The sequence below is a fragment of the Carcharhinus amblyrhynchos genome, unplaced genomic scaffold (assembly GCF_965287045.1).
Source record: "Carcharhinus amblyrhynchos unplaced genomic scaffold, sCarAmb.v2.hapA scaffold_38, whole genome shotgun sequence".
Lineage (NCBI taxonomy): Eukaryota > Metazoa > Chordata > Chondrichthyes > Carcharhiniformes > Carcharhinidae > Carcharhinus > Carcharhinus amblyrhynchos.
The window spans coordinates 4929864-4946037 of NW_027649779.1; the positions used below are offsets into that span (position 1 = coordinate 4929864).

General features: G+C 45.4%; 2 protein-coding genes across 2 annotated transcripts in view; one reads left to right on the plus strand and one right to left on the minus strand.

Annotated features, from left to right (window-relative positions):
• Positions 1 to 16174, plus strand: part of LOC145362417 (uncharacterized) — a 1142232-nt gene that overhangs the window by 19512 nt on the left and 1106546 nt on the right. Inside the window, exons 3-4 of the mRNA XM_080218454.1 lie at positions 276 to 1536; positions 5126 to 6061. Of these exons, the coding sequence (XP_080074580.1) occupies positions 604 to 1536; positions 5126 to 6061 (1869 nt within the window). The 5' untranslated portion in view covers positions 276 to 603. The remainder of the gene's footprint in view (positions 1 to 275; positions 1537 to 5125; positions 6062 to 16174) is intronic.
• Positions 11102 to 12701, minus strand: LOC145362583 (uncharacterized). The gene is made up of 2 exons (XM_080218584.1): positions 12173 to 12701; positions 11102 to 12088 (listed from the first exon to the last, which is right to left on the minus strand). The coding sequence occupies exons 1-2, from the start codon at positions 12541 to 12543 to the stop codon at positions 11254 to 11256; spliced, it is 1206 nt and encodes a 401-aa protein (XP_080074710.1). The 5' UTR covers positions 12544 to 12701; the 3' UTR covers positions 11102 to 11253.

Genomic DNA, 16174 nt, shown 5'->3' on the forward strand with positions numbered 1-16174 from the left:
CTGTCTGGCAGCCTGCATGGAGATTTTCAGCTGTGAGTCTCCAGGACAGGAAGCAGTGAGTCTGATTGAGCATGGATCTGTCAATCAGCACCTTCAGGAGAATTGGGAGGGCGAATATTAGATACAGCAGAGTGAGAATGGAGGGAGAGTATGTGGGATGGAGATTTACAGCTTTTGGGGAATGAGAGAGGGAAAAAAAATTGCATAGAAACTAGAATTGTTCTGAATTTCTATCTTGTACTGACACTGATGACTTGTATCAATTTGTTTTACAGGATATTGAAAGAGGAATCACAGGCTGTAATCTCAAACGTCACATCTAGATCTGGCAGAGTCATATTCCTCAGGATCTGAATATCATCGGCCATTGAATCCGGAAAGAGATTTGAAAAGATTTCAAACATCAGTGTGACTGGAAAAGCATCAACACACTGCCAAATTCAAGTGAATGTGTTCCAGAGCACTGACTGAAGAGCTTTAACCAGTTACACAGCCTGAATAAATATCACACCATTCACAGTGGGGAGAGACTGTACACGTATTGTGTGTGGGCGAGGCTTCACCTGATTGTCCATCTAAGGGAGAGGCAAGGACACCTGCACCATGGAGAAACCATGGAAATGTGCAGACTGTGGGAAGAGATACAGAGCCCCATCTCTGCTGGATGCTCATCGGCGCATCCACACTGAAGAGAGACCATTCACCTGCTCTCAGTGTGGGAAGGGATTCAACCAGTTATTCCACTTGCAGAGACACCAGCAAGTTCACACTGGGGAGAGGCCATTCACCTGCTTTCAGTGTGGAAAGGGATTCCCTCGATTATCTGCTTTGCAGAGACACCAGCGAGTTCACACTGGGGAGAGACCGTTCACCTGCTCTCAGTGTGGAAAGGGATTCACTGTGTTATTCCAACTGCGGAGACACCAGCGAATTCACACTGGGGAGAAGCCATTCATCTGCTCTCAGTGTGGGAAGAGATTCATTGACTCAACCAGCCTGCAGATACATGAGCGAGTTCACACTGGGGAGAGGCCGTTCACCTGCTCTCAGTGTGGAGAGAGATTCATTCAGTTGTCCCACTTGCAGAGACACCAGCAAGTTCACACTGGGGACAGGCCATTCACCTGCTCTCAGTGTGGAGAGAGATTCATTCAGTTGTCCCACTTGCAGAGACACCAGCGAGTTCACACTGGGGAAAAGCCATTCACCTGCTCTCAGTGTGGAAAGGGATTCACTCTGTTATCCACTTTGCAGAAACACCAGCGAACTCACACTGGGGAGAGACCGTTCACCTGCTCTCAGTGTGGAACTGGATTCACTGTGTTATCCCATCTGCGGAGACACCAGCGAATTCACACTGGGGACAGGCCATTCACCTGCTCTCAGTGTGGATTCGGATTCAGTCAGTTAACCCACTTGCAGAGACACCAGCGAGTTCACACTGGGGAGAGGCCATTCACCTGCTCTCAGTGTGGAAAGGGATTCACTCGGTCATCCAGCCTGCAGTCACACAAGCGAGTTCACACTGGGGAGAGGCTGTACATAAGAACATAAGAAATAGGAGCAGGAGTAGGCCATCCAGCCCTTCAAGCCTGCCCCGCCATTCAATAAGATCATGGCTGATCTGTCGCTGCTCAGTTCCACTTTCCCGCCCTCTCCCCATAACCCTTAATCCCCTCTCCTATCAAAAACCCATCAACCCGCGTCTTAAAAATATCTGCTGTTAGTGTGGGAAGGGGTTCACTGACTCATCCAGCCTGCTGCAACACCAGCAAGTTCACACTGGGGAGAGGCCATTCACCTGCTGTCAGTGTGGGAAAGGATTAAGAACTTTGTCTGCCCTGCTGAGACACCATGAGTGATTCCAGGGGTGGGATTCTGCAGTTATTGTTTCTGCTGTCTTATGTCAAGGGCTGCTTTTTTTTCATTCTTACAGTTGGTCACTGGGGAGGGGCAGAGGGTGACTTTAAGAACTAGGAGCAGGAGTGGGCCATCTGGCCCTTCGAGCCTCCTGTGCCATTCAATAAGATCATGGCTGTTCTTTTTGTGGACTCAACTCCACTTACCTGCCTGTTCAGCATAGCCCTTAGTCCCTTTACTGTTAAAATCTCATCTATCCTTGCCTTAAAAGCATTCAATGAGGTAGCCTCAACTGCTCACTGTGCAGGGAATTCCACAGATTCACAACCTTCTGCTGGACTGGCCGGTCTCACAACTTTGCCTCCAGTGAGTTGATGCTCTTTGAGTCTTGTTGTGAACACCTGGTTTCAAATTTCACAAGGATCACAGAGTGACAGGGTATTAGGAAGTTCAGAGATACTTAGTCAGCATTTCTGTTTCAAACCCCCCAAATGCCCATCCAATTTCCTTTGTAATTGTTTATTGTCTCCACTTCCTCCTCCCTCATAGGCAGTGAGTTCCAGGTCATTACAATTCACTGTATCAAAATATTCTTCCTCACATCCTCCCCAGTATCTCTGATCCAAAACCTTAAATCTGTGTTCCCAGCCTCCCAACCCCCACCCCGTCCTTTTCCCATCAGCTAATAGGAACAGCTTTTCTTTGTCCACCTTATCTAAACCTGTCAGAATTTTGTCCACCTCTGTCAAATCTCCCCTCAACCTCCTTTGTTCCAAGGAGAACAACAGAGGCCTGACATCGACAATAAAAAAAACTAACAGAATATCTTAATACTTGAAATCAAAACTGGAATGTTTAAATTCTGTGTTAAAGATATTGTGAATATATTGTTCTGTACAATAAAGAGATTTGAATAACTCAGCTTGGGTGTGGTTGAATGAAATGTATCAATCTGGTATCCACCTACAGCCCAGAGGAAATCTGGAATGTGTGGCTGGAAATACCTCCCTAACAACACGGTGGGCGTATTTACATCTCACGAATTGTAGTTGTTCAAAATGGCAGTGTCGGGATTGACAATAGCCAAGACAGCTACATACAGGCACATATTCTGTCATAACTGAAGGACTTCAGATTGAATGTGAGGCATGATGAGACTGGACTATCTTGACCACATTCCTATGACTGCTCAGTTTGTGCTACAATGAACCATTAAAGCTGCTTAGCAGGGTCTCAACAGAGGGCCGGGTGAGAATATTTACTTAGAATGAGTTAGAATTAAACTTATTCCAGGACTGGCTGGTGTTCAGTGATTGAGATACCCGAAGCTGTAATCAATCAAGAAACAGTGGTAGATAGTTGATGATGAAGAAGTGTTTTCAGGCATTGTTTAAATTATTTCATCATAAATTTGTGATAAGAACTGTAAGGACTTGCAACCCAAGAGTCAATGCACTGATGGTATACTCCAAATAGCACTGCGCTGAAAAAGGGGTCAGAGCAAGAAGTAAAGTGTTTTCAGGCATTATTTAAATTATTTCATCATGAATTTGTGGTAAGAGCTGTGAGGGACCTGTAACCCAGCAGCCGGTGAATTAACAGTGTGCTCCAAATTGCACTGGGCTGAAAAGGGGATCTGAGCAACAAGTGGTGATCTCAGACATTGTGTCAATTTCATCATCACCGGCCAACTTCCGCTTTGTGACGTCACAACGGAGCCATCACTGAAACAACCAATAGGAATCACTGCTCCGCGGTGACGGCTGCGGGTCCCTGTGCGCAGGCCGGGGCCTGCGTGAACCCGGGAGCCCCGCCCCCACCCGTTGCTCCCCTCCCCCTGCCCCTCCTCGAGCCAAGGTTTCCAGACAAGCGGCTCCGGCCAGAGCGAGAAGCCGCTCGGTGGTCTCCCCCTCCCCCACGGCCCGGGACTGCGCATGTCCAAGGGAGGGGGGCTGCGCATGTTCCGGGGGAGAGCCCACCCTCTGACCTTCACGTTGAATTGTTGACCAATGGGAAGAGTTGGAGGACCGGAAGGACTGTGGCCCTCCAGCCAATCAGAGCGCGATCTTTGTGACAATGCAGATTGAACTTCAGACAGACTGAAATGTCCTCTTTTGTTGGTCAGTTGGATAACAAGCCATACCTAAAAGAGACCAACATCTGTGAGTAAAATACTTTCTATTTCTTCTCATTCTGGAGGAATTGCTGACTTGCTGCAACGAAAGGGAAAGGAAGTGAATCTAGGGAGGTTGTAGACTCTGGAAAGTTTGGCCCAGCTCTGTCAATCAGCCTGTGGAGGCTCAGTATTATATCCAGCAGAATGAGAATGGAAGGAGAGTTATTTTTTCTTCATTCATGAGATATGGGCATCCCTGGCTTTTGCTACCAAATGAACCTGTTGGACTTTTAACCTGGTGTTGTGAATTGTCTGACTGTATTTACCCCAGTCCAATGCCGGCATCTCCACATCATTGCTGGCTGGCCAGCATTTATTACCCATCCCTCAGTGCCCTTGAACCGATTGGTTTACTGGGGCGTTTCAGAGGGCAATGTGAATCAGCACATTACTGTGCCTTTGGTGGCACATGTAGGCCATGCCAGGTGAGGATGGCAGATTTCCTTCCCTAAAAAGCATTAGTGATGGGGTTTTCTGACAATCTACAATAGTTTCACAATCATCAATAGATTCTTAATTCCACATGTTTGTACTGAATTCAAATTCTACCATTTGCCGTGGCAGGATTCAAACCTGAGTCCCCAAACATTAGCTGAATTTTGGATTAATAGTCTAGCGATAATACCACTAGGGAATTGCCTCTCAATGTGTGAGATGGAAACTTACAGCTTTTGGGGAATGAAAGGGGGAAAAAATGCTCCAGAGAAACTAGAATTGCCTGTTCTGAATGTCTATCCTGTACTAACGCTGATTACTTTTGTCAACTTCTTTTACAGATGTTAGAAATGAGGATTTAAGCCAGAAATCTCAAACCAAACGTTGCATCAGGATCTGAAAGTTTCAGTTGATTCATTGCAAAGTGAAGATCAGTGGCCTTTGAATCTAGATGGAGAAATAATTGTCTGCTCTATCAGCTTCATCAGTTATTAATTCTCAGTGAGACTCGAAAAGCATCAGCACACACACTTTGAACTGATTGTTCCAGCCTTAACCAGTTACACAGCTTGAAAAAACATTCCCGTTTGGAGCTAGGGAAGACCCTATGTGTGTCCAGTGTGCGGAAACTTAATTTGATTGTTGAACATGGAGAGACACGAGGACACCTACACCACGGAGAAACCGTGGAAATGTGAGGACTGTGGAAAGAGATTCATAACCCCCTCAAAACTAGAAACTCATCGACGTATTCACACCGGGGAGCGGCCGTTTACCTGTTCTGATTGTGGGAAGGGATTCACAAATTCATCCCACCTGCTGACACACCAGCGAATTCACATGAAGGAAAGGCCATTCACCTGCACAGCATGTGGGAAAGGTTTCAAACATTCATCCACCCTGAAGATACATCAGCGAGTTCACTCTGGGGAGAGGCCATTTGCTTGTTCTGAGTGTGGGAAAGGATTCACTCAGTTATCCAACTTGCAGACACATCAGCGAATTCACACTGGGGAGAGGCCATTCAGCTGCTCTGAGTGTGGGAAGAGATTCAATCAGTTATCTGATTTGCTGACACACCAGCGAGCTCACACTGGGGAGAGGCCGTTTACCTGCTCTCAGTGTGGAAAGGGATTCACTCAGTCATCCAACCTGCAGACACACCAGCGAGTTCACACTGACCAGAAACAATTCAGCTGCTCTCTCTGCGCGAGAAGGTTTAGATGGTTATCCAACCTGATGCGACACCGACAGGTTCACACCGAGGAGAGGTCATTCATCTGTTCTGACTGTGGGAAGGGATTCAAAAATTCAACCCATCTGCTGACACACCAACGAATTCACACTGAGGAGAAGCCGTTCATCTGTACAGTGTGCGCAAAGAAATTCAAAGATTCATCCACTCTGCAAAAACACCAGCGAGTTCACACTGGGGAGAGACCATTCACCTGCTCTGATTGTGGGAAGCACTTCCGAGATTTGTCCAACCTGAGAAGACACCAACGAGTCCACACTGGGGAGAGACCATTCACCTGCTCTGACTGTGGGAAAGGATTCACTCAGTCATCTACCCTGTTGAGACACCAGCGAGTTCATAATTGATTACAATCGGTGGATTCTGCTGTTATTGCTGCTGTCAATCACATCCAGCACTGAAATATGTCCACTCTGACAGTTGAAGTGGGAGGGTCAGTGAGTTTCTTTCTGCTTAACTGGCCGGTCTCACAACTTTGCTTCCCTGTTTTTAAACAAAGGCACAACATTTGCCACCCTCCAATCTTCAGGCACCTCACCGGTGGATGTCAGTTCAAATATCTCTGCTAGGGGACTTGCAATTTCCTCCCTAGCCTCCCACAATGTCCTGGGATACACTTCATTAGGCCCTGGGGATTTCTCTACCTTGATGCACATTAAAGAGCCTCACATCTGTAGTGGGTACGCTGGTAGAAGGTATTCTGAGAGACAGAATCTACAGGCATTTAGAGAGGCAAGGACTGATTAGGGACAGTCAGCATGACTTTGAGAATGGAAAATCATGTCTCAGAAGTTTGAGTTTTTTGAAAGGGTAACCAAGAAGGTAGATGAGGGCAGTGCAGTTGATGTTGTCTACATGAACTTTTGCAAGGCCTTTGACAAGGTACCACATAGTAGGTTGTTGCATAAGATTAAATCTCACGGGATCCAATGTGAGGTAGCTAAATGTATGCAAAATTAGCTTGATGACAGAAACCAGAGGGTAGATGTAGAGAGTTGTTTTTCAAACTGGAAGCCTGTGACCAGCGGTGTGCCGCAGGGATCAGTGCTGGGTCCACTGTTATTTGTCATTTGTATTAATGATTTGGATGAGAATTTAGGAGGCATGATCACTAAGTTTGCAGATAACACCAAGGTGGGTGGCATAGTGGACAGTGAAGAAGGTTAGTTTGGATTGCAGTGGGTTCTTGATCAATTGGGCCAGTGGGCTGACGATTGACAGATGGAATTTAATATAATGCGAGGTGATGCATTTTGATAGATCGAACCAGGGTAGGGCTTAGTTAATGGTAGTGCCTTGGGGAGAGTTGTAGAACAAAGAGATCTAGGGGTACATGTTCATAGCTCATTGAAAGTGGAATCACAGATGGACAGGGTGGTGAAGAAGGCATTCGGCATGCTTGGTTTCATTGGTCTGAACATTGAATACAGGAGTTGGGACGTCTTGTTGAAGTTGCACAAGACATTGGTAAGACCACTTGTAATACTGTATACAGTTCCGGTCACCTTATTATAGACAGGATATTATTAAACTAGAAAGAATGCAGAAAAGATTTATTAGGATGCTTCTGGGAGTTGATGGTTTGAGTTATAAGGAGACGCTGGATAGACTGGGATGTTTTTCCTCTGGCGCATAGGAGGCTTAGGGGTGATCTTATAGAAGTTTATAAAATAATGAGGGGCGTAGATCAGCTAGATAGTCAATATCTTTTTCCAAAGGTGGGGAAGTCTAAAACTAGAGGCCATAGGTTTAAGATGAGAGGGGAGAGATACAAAAGGGTCCAGAGGGGTGACTTTTCAGACACAGCATGGTGAGTGTCTGGAACAAGTTGCCAGAGGTAGTAGTCGAGGCGGGTGCAATTTTGTCTTTTGAAAAACATTTAGACTGTTACGAGTAAGATTGCTATCAAGGGATATGGGCCAAATGCAGGCAATTGGGACTAGCTTAGTCATTTAAAAAAAGGGGCGGCATATAGAAAAACGGACAAGCACATTCACGTACAAACACAAAGGCACACACGTGCACAACACACATAAATACATTCACAAAACACAGAGAAACATGCATGCATACAAATATGTATTCATACACCATAAGTTCATGCAAGATATACACAAATGAACACAAACAAGCACGCTCACGCAAATACACTCATGGGCAACACATACGCGAACAAAAATACACACACACACACACACACACACACACACGCTCTGACACAAATACTTCCATGCACAAATGTACAGAGGCACACATACATTCATTCTCTCCCTCACCACACACACACACACACTTACACATGCATATTCATACACACACATACACATGCACTCATTGACATGAACTTGTACAAACAGGCAGAAAAACAACATGCACGTAAATAATCAAATATGTACAAACACACACACACACACACACAGAAATGCAAACACACAAGTACAACACACGCATAAACATATGCAAATAGGTACACAGATCCAAGTTCAAACAGATACATGCATATTCACATTCCAGACAGAAGCACATGCATGCAGATCCACATACATACACAAACACATACATACATTCAGATGAATGCATGTTATTCGATGTTCACACTGACAGGAATATAGATACAGAGACACGTAATGTTCTACACATTAACACTCAAACACGGAAAATACATATGTACACATTAACAGACTGCACACAGATGGCCAGAGAGTCAAACTTTTACACGCAAAACATTACCATGCTCAAATAGAACAGAACACCATAGCACACATTGCTACACACGGAAACACAAACATCGTTATGAAGATATCAACACGGATATACAGACACTAATATGTTAACAGACATGTGCACAAAAAGACTGAGAAACAGGCTCACACAGAATGGGAAGGAAACCATCCCCGTGTGACAGAAATTAACATATTAAAGTAGGCATGAACACATGCACACATTGTGAATGACATTAGTAAATATTATCGACTTCACACAATAAGAGCCATGCATCCACAATGTCAGCCGAATAAAATATACAGACACACACACAACAACACAAATCAACAAGCACAAGAAAATGAACATGTTCATTAACCCTCATGCACACACATTAATGCAGGACCAAATGTTAATGCAGACCACGAGATTCTCATGCACATGCACACAAATACAAATTGCATCGATAAACACATTGAGAAACTGAATTTAATCTCATGATCTACTAAGCATTTCCACCATCAATGAGAAAAGATCGGAAATTACATCCCGGCTCTTAAACAGCAACATTCACTGTTTACAGATCAGTAAACATCTGTGAAAACAATCATTGATCAGTGAACGTTCCTCCATATCAGTCATAACATTCTTCAATGCTATGAAATGTTCAAAAATGAACTGACACTCAAGAAAACATCTTCAGTCCTTCTGACATGGACTGCCCAAGGAATGTAAAGAAAGATCAGCTGTGAAAATAATTATGGAGATCGGCTACTGAGTGCCCTGAACTTAATTGTAGATATATATTGAAAATTATACAGAGAATACATTAACAGTTTATGAAGGAGAACGGGGAAAGAAAAATAACAATAAGATTCCCTGGATCAATAAAGTAATCTAATTTCATTTCCTGGTGTCCATCCCCTAGACTTCACCGATCACATCTGGATTGAAAGCAATGAGGATGATAACAGCAACATCTGGACAACCGCTTCCACATTCATCGTCCTGTTCTTCCTAAGCATTTTCTACAGCACTGCCATCACTCTGGTGAAGGTGAGATGATTCAACTCACTCACATTTCACAATGGCAGAATGTATTTGAAACATCTCTCAATGTTTCACTGATTAAAAAAACTCCAACATTAATGTCCCGCATCATAAACATTTGCTTCAATATTGTATCTTTCTTTTACAGATCAAGTAAATCAGTAGATTTACCACAGATTATCAAAATCTCTGGATGACACAGATACAATATCTGCTCTCAGTGACTATCAGTAAAAAAAATTCTCAGCTTCTCATTCTGAATCTGTAATTGAGGTAATGATAGACATTATTTCAGTTTCCAGTGTGAAATGTACAAGGCATTTTTGTTAGAATGTAATTGTGGTTAATAGTTTAAATATCATGTATAATTAAGAAACTTTTCTCATTCCTCATTCGCATCTGATAATTGCTCTATTAAGATCCTGTTTTCTCTTTCTGGTGTATGTACCAAATGTACAAATATTGATGGATTCCCTGTGCATGTGTCCTGTTCTCAATGTGAAGCTCGATCGTTATGTTCACTTTTCCAGCTTAAAACAAATGTCGCTGTAAAATATTCTCTGAATTTTTAAAATAAATATTGAATGAAATTTTAACCAACTCTGGCTTGGATTAATTCCTTTCTCTTCAAAACCCATCAACTCCACCCCATTTTCCGTATTATACGGTTTTCCCCTCTTTCCCAGGCTGGGATTTTTCCCTGTGGGATGTGGTTAAACTCAAGACCCTTCAGTGAAAGAGCCACTCTGCCACCCAGTGACCCATCCGTTTAAATACACATTCATCTCTGCCTTTTCATGATAAAATCCAGAGACCTGAGTGAATAATGCGGAGAACCGCGGCGATTTCACGCATAAACTGGTCTGTCACTGACGAGTTTCAGGTAATCCTAAACAGCAAAATGTCATCTTCATTCGAGGCCAATGCAGGACAGTGTGTGACAGAAGATAGTTTTCTATGCACTGCCTCTTGAAAAAAACTGTTATCAGTGTCACCATAGGGTGGGTTACCAGACTGCATCTCTCTTTATATCATCCGATGAAATACTTCCCAGACAGGCAAATCACAAGCTGGATAGAGGAAACATACAGAACAGGTATACAAATCATGACGTGAAACAAAGAAATTGAGGTGTATTTCACTTAAACACATCATCGATTACAAATTTCCAAATTATGACTAGTCTTGTGGGTAATTTGACAATTTGAGATAGTCTTCAACTATAGACAATATAAAACTCACGAGACAGATATCTCTGTGTGAGGGGGTAACATTAATTGAAAACAAAAGCAAAATATACAGCTGCTGGGAGATCACCAAAAGGGTTAAGTGGCTCTGGAATAGGGCCACTGGAATATTTTGTTATTCATTGTTACGGGATGTAGGCGTCACTTGCTGGGCCAGCATTTCTTGCCCATCCCTAACTGCCCTCCATTTCAGAGGGTATTTGAGAATCAACCACATTGCTGTCAGTCTGGAGTTCACATGTAGGTCAGGCCAGGTAAGGACGGCAGCTTTCCTTTTCTAAAGGACGTTACTGAATCAAATGGGTTTTTACCACAATTGACAATGGTTAAGGTTTGTCATTAGACTTTTAATTCCAGATTTTAATTGAACACAAATTTCACCATCGACTGTGGTGGGATTCGAACCTGGGTCCCCAGAGCCTTACCCTGAGCCCAGTGATAATTCCACTGGGTCACTGCCTCCCCTATTGATCCAATTGTTATTGTTTATCTCAGGGTGCAGGAACAACAGAATCCAGCTTTGTGGGTCACACATGACGTCGTCTATGTTTCAGCAGGCTGTAATACTGATTAAATCCCTTCCCACACATGGAGCAGTTGAATGGTTTTGACCCAGTGTGAACTCGCTGGTGTCTCTGCAGGCGGGATGGATCAGTGAATCCCTTCCCACACAGGGAACAGGTGAACGGTTCTGTTGCAGTGTGAGCTCGCTGGTGTTTCAGCATATAGGATGAATCAGTGAATCCCTTCCCACACACAGAGCAGGTGAACGGTTTCTCCCTGGTGTGAATGCGTTGGTGCCTCAGCAGGCCAGACGACTGAGCGAATCTCTTTCCACACACAGAGCACAGGAACGGTCTCTCCCCGGTGTGAATGCGTTTGTGTTTCAGCAGATCATCACTTCTTTTAAAGCTCTTATTGCATTCTGAGCATTGAAAAGGTCTCTTATCAGAGTGAATGTGTTGGTGTTGATTGCAGTAGGAAAACTGAGCAAATCTTTTGCCACAAATGGAACAGGAGAACGGCTTCTCCCCTGTGTGAGTGCGGCGGTGTCTCCGGAGGCTGGATGACTCTGTGAAAGCCTTCCCACACACAGAGCAGATGAATGCCCTCTCCGCGGTGTGAATACGCCGGTGACTTAGCAGATGCTGTAAAGAAGGAAACGCTTTCCCACACACAGGGCAAACGTACAGCCTCTCCCCAGTGTGAGTGCCCTGGTGTATCAGCAGACTAATCCTCCTTTTGAAGGTCTTCTCACATTTAAAGCATTTAAAATGTCTCTTCTGAAAATGAACCTGTTGGTGAACGGTGCAGTGGGAGGACTGAGTGAATCTCTTCCCACACTGGGAGCAGCTGAATGGCCTGTCCTTGGTGTGAACTTGTTGGTGCTCAGTGAGATGCACTGAGTCACTGAACGACTCCCCACAGTGGGAGCAGCTGAATGGCCTGTCCTTGGTGTGAACTTGTTGGTGCTCAGTGAGATGCACTGAGTCACTGAATGACTCCCCACAGTGGGAGCAGCTGAACGGTCTCTCGTGTGTGTGAAGGAGCTGGTGCTCTGCGAGGCGGGAGGACTGAGTGAACCTCTTCCCGCAGTGGGAGCAGCTGAACGGTCTCTCGGCAGTGTGAAGGAGCTGCTGTTGGGCCTGTTCCTCAGAGGTTTCAATGCTTTCCCCAGAGTCAGAGCTTTGAAGAGGCTTTTGAATAATGTGGTTGAGTTGGTGAGCCAGCAGGTTGGACGAACACATGAATTTCTTCCCACACACGGAGCAGGTGAATGAACTCTCACTATTGCGAGCTCGCTGTCGTGTCAGCATGTTTTCCAGCTGTATCAATCCCTTCCCACAGGAGGAGAAAGGAAACAGATTCTCACCAGTTTCCAACTGAGATGGACAATTAAATCCCTTCAGATGTACAAATCCCAATGAACTGCTTCACTCTGTCTGACGTGAGATTTGTTTGTCCAGACTGCAAATCCCCCTCTTCTATTTCTTGTAAAATTAGTTTATAAAGAATTACATGACTGGCACAGTGGCAAAGTGGTTAGTACTCCTGCCTCACAGCGCCAGGGACTTGGGTTCGATTCCAGCCTTGGTTACCTGTCTGTGTGGAGTTTACACATTCTCCACTTGTCTGGGTGGGTTTCCTCCGGGTGCTCCAGTTTTCTCCCACAGTCCAAAGATATTCAGGTTAGGTGAATTGACCATGTTAAATTATCCATTATTTCCCCCCAGGATGTGTAGGTTAGGGAGATTAGTGGGGTAAATAATTTGGGTTATGTTGTTAATGCTATCTTTGGAGCTCCGTTCCTCAAAAGTGGAAGTACAACTTGATTTCAAATAGATATATCTCTTGGGGCTAAGGGGATTTAATGGTGGGGGGTGGATTAGGAATTGAATCTGAGGATCAGCCATGACCATAATGAATGGCAGGGAATGCTCAAAGGGCTGAATGGCCTCCTTCCGTTTCTATTTTCTACGTATATTTCTATGTAAACATAAACAGCCTGGGGCAGAAGTGTAACCAAAACAACCATAAGACATAGGAGCAGAATTAGGCCACTCGGCCCATCGAGTCTACTCCACCATTCAGGCATGGCTGACATTTTTCTCATTCCCATTCTCCTATCTTTTCCCCATAACCCCCTGATCCCCTTATTAATCAAGAACCTATCTATCGCTGTCTTAAAGACACTCAATGACCCAGCCTTCTCTGCAGCAAAGTTCCACACATTCCCCCATTCTCTGGCTGAAGAAATCCCTCCTCATCTGTTTTAAAGGATTGTCCCTTTACCCTGAGGTTGTGCCCTCTCTGGCTCTAGTTTTTCCTACTAGTGGAAACATCCTCTCCACGTCCACTCTATCCAGGGCCTCACAGCATCCTGTAAGTTTCAATAAGATTCCCCCCTCATCCTTCTAAACTCCAACGAGTACAAAAGCCTGATTCAGGAAACTATACAGTGATGCAACCACTCATACTGAATATGTACATGACCCATAAACTTCTCCCGGCTGCAAATGTCAGGTGCAGCCTGGGAGTGGGTGAAGCTGTTTGAAAACCTGTTACTCATGGCCCAGTGCATCCCGAGCACTAGGACCCGGTGGGAGCAGAAACACAAAGACCCACCCACTGATGGTTGCGTCACCAAGACACCAGCGCATGCGCTCTGCTCCTTGCTCAATCAAGATGGCGGCCGTTAACCGAAGCTTCGTCTCCGAAAAAAGACCGGAAGCTGCAAACACGGGACCTACGGGCTCATATTCGAGGTTTCAGGCCTTCACCAGGTATTTAGAAACCCTCTACGTCCATCCGCCGGTTCCATTGCTCCCTCTATGTTTCCCCATCCTTACCGGCTGCTGATGAGACAGAGGAACTTCGCTCCGAATGCGGTCACCCACACTGCGCGTGCCACAAACGCCGTTGCTGACTGCGCATGTGCATTCCTTCCGTACGGTGAACTCCAGCCCCGCCCCTCATTCACTCCGATTGGTTGGAGGACCAGCCCCGCCCCCTCTTCCTATTGGTCCGTATCTGTCGTCAATCAGTTCCCGGGCATTGTGATGTGGAGCATGCGCAGTGTCATTGGTGCTGGTTTGTCCCGGAAAAGCGGAGTCAGCGTTAGGCGGTGGCTGGGCGGGTCTGGAAACACTTTGTGGATCCTGGGAACAGACCCAGGTTAACGGCCCCATTTTGGCTCAGCAATTGGAGGATGGTTCACATCAGAGGACGGGGGAGGGGGACAATAAACAAGAGGTTTCACTTTGGCCTCAAATCAATGAGGACTCTGATCTCTGGGAAGGAAACCCTGGGAGGATTCACAAACACCCACTGGAGGACCCAACACCCCCATAAGACCCATTGGTTTTATTGTCAGTCTGCAGACAGGAGCTGGAGAACTGAACCCATGATGTGGATGTGCCGGCGTTGGACTGGGGTAAACACAGTAAAAAGTCTGACAACACCAGGTTTTGGTCCAACTGATTTATTTGATAGTAAACTCACAAGCTTTCGAGGGGACTCCCTCTTCGTCAGGTGAATGGAGAGTTCTGGCCTCAGACAGAGCATATAAAGCACAGACAGTTCAGAGATTACTGATTAGAATGCGCATCTTTACACCTAACCTGCTGTTCAAGTCCTAAAGTGGCTGACAATGTGTGTGGAAGGAGCACTGATCACAGGTTAAAGAGATGTGTATTGTCTCCAGACAGCACAGTGAGTGAGGTTTTGCAAACCCAGGCAAGTCACAGGGGTTACAGATAGTGCGACATGAACCCAAGATCCCTGTTGAGACCATCCTCATGTGTGTGGAACTTGGCTATCAGTCTCTGCTCAGCGACTCTGCGCTGTTGTATGTCGTGAAGGCCGCCTTGGAGAGTGCTCACCCGAAGGTCAGAGGCTTAATGCCCGTGACCACTGAAGTGTTCGCCAACAGGAAGGGAACAGTCTTGCCTGGTGATTGTCGAGCGATGTTCATTCATCCGTTGTCGTAGCATACATTGGGGAGACCATGTAAAATAAAACCCTGGGAAATAACCTCCAAGAATCCACCCTATCTATTCCTCTCAACATTTTATAAACCTCTATCAGGTCGCCTCTCAACCTTTGTCTCTCCAGGGAGAAGAGACCTAGCTCCCTCAACCTATCTTCATAAGGCATGCCCCCCAATCCAGGGAACATCCTTGTAAATCTCCTCTGCACCCTCTCAATAGCTTCCACATCCCTCCTGTACTGAGGCAACCAGAACTGCGCACAGTACTCCAAGTGGGGTCTGACAAGGGTCTTATAAAGTTGCAGCATTACCCCCCGACTCCTAAACTCAGTCCCTCGATTAATGAAGGCCAGTACACCATACGCCTTCTTGACCACATCCTCCACCTGCGAGGCCGATTTAAGAGTCCTATGGACCCGGACCCCAAGATCCTTCTGCTCTTCAACACAGCTAAGACTCCTACCCTTGATATTGTACTCCTGCATCCCATTGGACCTGCCAAGATGGACCACTACACATTTATCCGCATTGAAGTCCTTGTTTTCCTGTTTTTTTGCTTCCAGACAGAGCTGTCCTTTATTCTGCCATTAACACTTACTCTGGACCAATGCTTTGTGTCTTTATTACAACCATTACCTCTCCCTTCGCCTTTTGTTCTAGGACATTTTTGTCATTTAATCTCACCCGCTCTCTAACCAATCCCTGATTTTCCCTCTCGTTCTCCCTGACCCTCCGTTCTTTCTTACCAGCATCAAACCCATCCCATTTCCCCCTCTCGTTCTGAGGTTGAGTTACGTTGGGCGTGAAACATTAACTCGGTTTCTCTCTCCACTGTTGCTGCCAGACTTGCTGCATTTTTCCGGTTCTTTCTGTATTTATTTTTGATCTAGCTGTAGTTAAGGGGAAGAGGCTATTTACTAACCCGGAAAAAAGTAAATGTCCTTCATCAGCATTTGTGG